Source organism: Penaeus chinensis, chromosome 33 (assembly GCF_019202785.1).
Source record: "Penaeus chinensis breed Huanghai No. 1 chromosome 33, ASM1920278v2, whole genome shotgun sequence".
NCBI classification, from domain to species: domain Eukaryota; kingdom Metazoa; phylum Arthropoda; class Malacostraca; order Decapoda; family Penaeidae; genus Penaeus; species Penaeus chinensis.
In genome coordinates, this window is record NC_061851.1 from 34,235,217 (window position 1) to 34,242,716 (window position 7,500).

Genomic DNA, 7,500 nt, shown 5'->3' on the forward strand with positions numbered 1-7,500 from the left:
AAGAAAGGAACAAAGAAAAACAATTGTGTGTACGTACTCATACCTACCTACGTATATATATATATATATATATATATATATATATATATATATATATCTATCACATACATATAAACACACACACATTTATGTATATATGTATGTATATATACACACATATATTTATATATATACACACACACACATATACACACGCGCAATCACACACACACACACACAAAATCACACACACACACACACACACACACACACACACACACACACACACACACACACACACACACACATATAGTCAAGTCCTTAGAGCACTGGAGTCCGACTTCAATTCCCCGTCGCGGCGGTCGTAAAAATGCCTACGCTCTGACTACTGTCTCGAGCCCGATCTCACGGCGTGAAAACGACATATGGCCTTGAAAAGTCAAATGCAGGTGTCGTAGGGGAAGTCGCCGCCGTGGTATGTGTTAACGTGCCGAACCAAGATTGATTAGGAAGGGCATCCAAGGGTGGCACTGCCAAATAACCTGTCAATAGTGAATTGAGAGAGGCATACGTCCTGCAGTGGAATGAATGGCTGTTCAAAAAAATAAATATATATATATATAAATGTGTATACACACACACACACACACACACACACACACACACACAGACACACACACACACACACACACATACACACACACACACACACACACACACACACACATACACACACACACACGCATATGAATGTATACATATATTTGTATATATATACACACACATTTATATCTACGTGTGTGCGGGAAACTGTTGTGATAATTACCTACAACCTATTTTCGCAGCGCTGTAGTGTTTAATTAGATATGGATTAGTCACGGGCACTTACCTTTAATATATGAATTAAAGACAAATGTGCAATTTTCCAAAAGATGAAGAAATAAGTTAACATGTCTCGATAAATGTACATTTTTTTTTATATATATGGGGTAAGGTTAAGTGAAAATTATAAAAGACTATAATTTAGATATATGATTTATTCACTGTAAAATACACTGTATGTGATTAACTATAGCGAATGTAAGAAAGACACACAGTTATGAAGATCCTAACTATGCTAAAAGAAATGCATGACATAATTACTTTCAGTACTTTGCCAAAATTACGAGTAATAATGATAATAATAATAATAATAATAGTAATAATAATAATAATAATAATGATAATAATAACAACAGTGAACGTGAATTTTAGAGCAGTCTTCCCCCTGTATCTTCGTTTTCTTACATACATGAGCTTTCTGTCACGAACTGTCCACTTTGCAACTGAACTCGCTTACGTTGACGATACCTTTCACCTTGCAACTTGCCTAGTGTTATCTTATATATATTTCATTATTATTTATTTTATTCGTTTATTTATTTATCTGTCTTCTGATCGTGTTTAAGTGATACCGAAACCGAGTTTATCCTTTTATTATTTTTTCCTTCAACTGACTAGGAAAACTATACCCATGAACGAGTATGTAACTTATGTTTCTTTTCTCAGAACTATCCTTGTGCTCTGCCCGAGGGAAACCTTCCAATTACTTAATACTTTATTGAAGTGAGTTATATTGCGAGTTATATCTAATTGCGAATATAGGAAAAGCGCCTCTTCAAAATCAATTCCAAGGCTAATGAAGCAAGAGAGGAAGGGTGAAATAGATAAAGGAAGTGGAAAGAAAGAGAGAAATTATGAAAACTGAGGAATTGAGAAAGAAATGGAGGGAGAAAGGGAAAAAAAGACAAAGGCAATGAAGGGAGGGGAGAAGGAAGGGCAGAGGAAAGGGGGAAGAGGAAAAGACACAAAAGAAAGGAACAAAGAGAGCATGTGAACGGGAAAGAAAAGAAATGAAGGAAGGGAATGAAGGAACCGGAGAGAGGAAGGGACGAATTGTGGAAGAAATGATATGAAACAAGTGAGGAGGAAGGAAAAATGAGAAAAAAGAAGGGGGGAGGAAGAGAAAATGAAAGACGAGGAAGAAAGGTAAGCGGAAAGATAATGAAAGGAAATGAAGGAAGAGGGAAAATGAAGAAGAAAGAGAGTAAATGAAGAAATGTTGGGAGAAAGAATGGGAATGAAGGGAGGGAAAGGAAGGACTAAATAAAGGAAATAAAGCAAGGAAGAGACAAAGGAAGATAGGGAAGATGGGAAGGCGGGAATGAAGGGAGGAGGGACGGAGTGGAATAAAGGTTGGAAGAAAGAGGTAAACTAAAGAAAAGGAAAAAGGAGGTGCGAATATAGAGGGAAGACAGATAGATAAGAAGATATAGACATATGCATACGCACATGTATACATACATATATTCATATATATGCATATATATATATATATATATATATATATATATATATATATATGTGTGTGTGTGTGTGTGTGTGTGAGTGTATGTATGTATGCGTGTATCTATGTATGCATATATGTGTGTATGTGTATAAAGGGGAGATTTTTACAAATAAGAGCGTACCCTTTCGCCATCAGTATGTCGTGCGCGTGCGTGTGCATGTTCACATCCCACCTAGACCTGCCTCAGTCCCCGGCCACGAGCGAGCGTCCCCAGCCTCGCGTATTCCTCAGAGCTGGCAAACACTCTGTAGCCGTAAGCCCTCAGGACGTCCTCGCACTCCCTCTGTATCGCCAGCATGTCCCGATAGCCGAGTTGCTTCTGCCAGCGGTCCAGCATCTCCGACGACTTTCTGCTGATGGTGAACGGATGGTGGAGTTCCCAGGTGTCGTCCAAGCCAGAGGTGCGATGAAACAGGACTTTGGCGACGGAGGCAGTGAAAGGGAGACCCGCAAATTTGTAAAGCCGTCGCACCTCCCTCTCCGGCTGGAGGACAAGGTCCTCGTACCGCACCAGCAGGTATCTGCGCGAGGAGAGACAGGGCACTGAGTCGTCGGAGAAAGAACGGATCATGTGTGTTTAGGATGTCTAAGGTAGACGGTTACAGCAGGTCTAAGGTAGACGGTTACAGCAGATAAACACTTTATTTTGTACTCCTTTATAGTACGTAGAAACCGGCGCATACCATATGAAAATGAAGTTAAATCATTCTACCATAATTTTTTTTTTTTTACTTCATTCAAGTATAATCACCTATCTCTTATTTCATCGAGTATACCGAAGATGTCGAAAGTCTATTTCGAAATATTTTCGAAATAGAATCATTGCAAGAAGGCCTCTAAACGCAGGCTAGGCCTACCTGTCTGGATAACGTTGGAGAATCGTGGGGACCGCGGCCAAATCTTGCCTGTATCTCGCACACGCCAGCGATGCGTTTGTCTCCGCTTCGTAGAAGTACCCTGGCGGGAAGCCTCTCCTGGAGGCGATGGCAGCTCGGGCGTCGCGGATGAGGTGGATCACCCGCACGTCGAGGGAATCGTCTTCCAGGAGCGGCACAGCCTCGTGCAGAGCCGCGCCCACCACACGCACCACCCCGACCTGCGAGGCGCGACAGAAGGCCTCGAAGGTGGCGGGGGAAGTGCAAAAGCTTTTATCCAGTTCACAAAGAGCTCTGATCCTCAGGTCTTGCGAATGCATCCGTATATGCTCTTTGAAGTATTTTGGTCGGTGAGCGAAGCGGCAGTGCAGTATGTCCTTGAGCAAAAGCGTGGAGGCGTTGACACCCTTCGGCAGAGTGGCATTGTGTGCTCGTATCGGTTCTTCCGAGTAGAAGGTCGATATCCCCGTTGTCAGGATGCTGCCGGTGAAGGTGGAGCCGGAGCGCACCTGCGTCCAGAGGAGGACGCAGATCCGCGCACCTGCCGTCCGTTGGCGCTGCTGGTGTTCGGGGACAAAGAAATACCGCTGCGGAAGGTGGCGAATAACCAGAGCCAACGACGAAGTGAATGCGGCCAACACACAAACACACAGAACGAACCTCTTCCTCGGCTTTATTGTGGGCAACATGCCGTAGTCGGCCGCGCACTCGCCGCTTCCCTCTACATGAGCTGCACCGGCGCGCAGTGCGTGCGAGCTATTTTAAGCAACAGCCTGCTATATTAAACCAAAGGCAGGAAAGATGGTGCTATTTTGAGGTATGGCGTATGCCTTTTCCAGAAGGACATGTTACTATATATAATAAGAATTCTAGACTATTTACATTGAGGTGTGTCTACCTGTCCTGTCCGAGCCGAAATAAGTGATTATTTTGATCTATCTACCCATCCATCCAAAATCGTAGTGCTTATTTTCTATCAGTCGGTATCTATCTGTCTGTAGCCATATCAACATCTGATTCCAAAATTATATTTCTCAACACAAACACCCTGTCTAAAATACTTGACAGCTTTACTGAATCATATGTTCTTACCAATGAAACAAAAATAAATATTCTTAACTTTTGCGAAACCAAATTATCGAAGAGGTTGTACAAGTTTTCACCTTGCCAAATTATCGCCTTTTCCGTAATCTCGGTGCAAGGGAGATGTGGCCTTGTGTACAGCTGCAGAAAGTATTTGTTCCCCTCTGGAAAGTCACCACCAAGTGTCACCACTATACTCGTAGAAGGCAGAACATTACTGAATAAATGGTCTTCGACGGGTGGGATTGATGGAAGGTTGTGCGATCATGGTGGTTGTGTGTGTATATATATATATATATATATATATATATATATATACATATATATACATATACATATATATATTTATATATACATATATACATAAATGTATATATATATATATATATATATATAAATATATACATACATATATATACACACACACATACATCACATACATACATACATACATACATACATACATTACATACATACGTACATACATACATTACATACATACATACATTACATACATACATACATACATTACATACATACATATATTACATACATACATTACATACATACATACATTACATACATACATAAATTACATACATGCATACATTACATACATACATACATTACACACACACACGCACACAAACACACACAAACACACAGAAACACACACAAACACACACAAAGGCACAAAAACACACACAAACACACACAAACACACACACACACAAAGGCACAAAAACACACACAAACACACACAAACACACACAAAGGCACAAAAACACACACAAACACACACAAACACACACAAACACACACACACACACACAAACACACACACACACACACACACACACAAACACAAACATACACACACACACAAACATACACACATGCATAAATCAATGGATATATATATATATATATATATATATATATATATATATTTATTTATTTATATATATATGTACACACACACACACACACACACACACACACACACACACACACACACACACACACACACACACACACACACACACACATACACACATATATATACACACACACGCACACACACACACACACACACACACACACACACACATATATATATATATATATATATTTATATATGCATATATATATATGCATATATATAGATATATATAATATATATATATATATATATATATATATATATATATATATGCATACAAATATCTGTATATATATAGATATAGATATAGATATATGGACATATACAGACATTGTGTGTGTATATATACACATTGTATATATATATATATATATATATATATATATATATATATATATATATATAAATATATATACATACATATATATGTATATATAGACTTACATATATATATATATATATATATATATATATATATATATATATATATTTCTGCATACATATACATGCGCGATGAAAAAAGAAATAAATGAAATGATATTCGTGAAAAATTATAAAATCACGAACGCACTAAATTCGTTGCAGTTGAAACAATATAGCTTTCTGATCACGAGAAAAATTAAATAAATCTAATAAACGAACGATATTCATATTGGTTGACTACATACCGTGATCACACAGGACAGAAGAAAGTGAGAGCGTGCCATTTTCTGTCAATTAGCACTTTAACCCAACAAAACCATATATATATATATATATATATATATATATATATATAGATGCATATATATATGAGAGGGTATATATTAATTAATATTCATGGTATAATTCAGCCTCTCCTGATCTTTTTCCCTTTTTTCAGAATGATAATATGGGTGAAAGAAAACGTTAACTATAATTCTAGTTTATTAATCATATGTAACACGTAAAATTCGTAACCTTGGAACACAGCAAAAAAATTTAATACGCTCCACTACTAACACACACGAATAACACCCGAGGGGCACCCAACACACGCACACACCAAGCACACTATGAATACACCATAACCATCATTAACATGATCTAAACCAATTTTAACACAAACAAGAAATCAAGCACCATAAATGTTCTCACGCGACCACCAATTGAGGGGGGTTTCGTGTACGTTATCTAGTTTTTTTCTATCACTTCTGTCTATCCATTTACGCCGGTGGGGGCGCGTGACTCCTTGCGGGGGTAGACGAGAGTCCCCACTCTTATCAAGAAGCTGCGACCCGTCGCGTTCTCTATGTTCGCCAAGCTCGCGCGAAAAACCCCGGGCTCTCCTGCCGATGCTGCGGGCGACGGTGGCGATGTCGAGCAGCGCTCAAGGTCCCTGGGAGAAAAAGAGACCTTATCGCTGATGCGTCTTGACACTATTATTTAATTTCATTTTAATTAACTTATTTCACGTGGGATTATTTCTCTCCACAACAGTGTTTCCTTACCGAGGCTTTTATTTACGACGTCGAAGGCAAGGGTTTCCGCAGGCAGCCTTACCGCAGGTGAGCGGTTTGCTCGTCTAGCCCAGGGGCGTCACTTAAGGGGGGGGGGGGGTCTTTTTGCAGGGCAAAATCTAGTTCTGCAGGGCAAATTTTCTCTTACAGGAATCTGCCTCAATAGCCGATAAGTATTCAAGATATATAAATAACTATATGAAACTAATTGTTGATGATACTTGATTTATAACATACTTGATTTATAACATTTATAACAGGCTACTTATAATGAGCTAGTGAGCATTTTCTTTTTCGTGATTTGCAGGGCAAATTTACCCGTCACCCCCCCCCCCCCCCCCAACTCATAACATGAAGTGACGCCCCTGGTCTAGCCAGCAGCATCGCCACTCTCCTGCTTAGGCCCCCTACATTTGAGTTGCCACTTTATTCTCTTTCTCTTTTCTTTTTTTTCGTTCACACGTTCCATTTTCTTTACATCTAATTTCACGTGCTTCTTCAATTTGCACCACCACTTACTATCACGTGACTTATCTCATTCGTTCTTTATTCTTATTCTCATTTCCCTTCCTTTCCTCGTGGGTTCGCCAGGGTCATTTCCGAACCGCCACATCACTTTCTCACATTTTCTGCATCCCGCTATCCTCTTTTATTGTACACCTAATTCAGTTCTTTTAATAATGAAGACAGAGGTGGCATTCATTCGTACATATGAGCACGCATTCACAGATATAGTTGGCATTAATTAACCTT

At 39.2% G+C, this 7,500-nt stretch overlaps 1 protein-coding gene across 1 annotated transcript; it reads right to left on the reverse strand.

Moving 5' to 3' along the window:
• Positions 1 to 2,404: 2,404 nt before the first annotated feature.
• On the reverse strand, positions 2,405 to 3,935 carry LOC125043348 (carbohydrate sulfotransferase 1-like). Its single transcript, XM_047639433.1, has 2 exons — positions 3,226 to 3,935; positions 2,405 to 2,889 (listed from the first exon to the last, which is right to left on the reverse strand). The coding sequence occupies exons 1-2, from the start codon at positions 3,930 to 3,932 to the stop codon at positions 2,541 to 2,543; spliced, it is 1,056 nt and encodes a 351-aa protein (XP_047495389.1). The 5' UTR covers positions 3,933 to 3,935; the 3' UTR covers positions 2,405 to 2,540.
• Between the last annotated feature and the right edge of the window lie 3,565 nt (positions 3,936 to 7,500).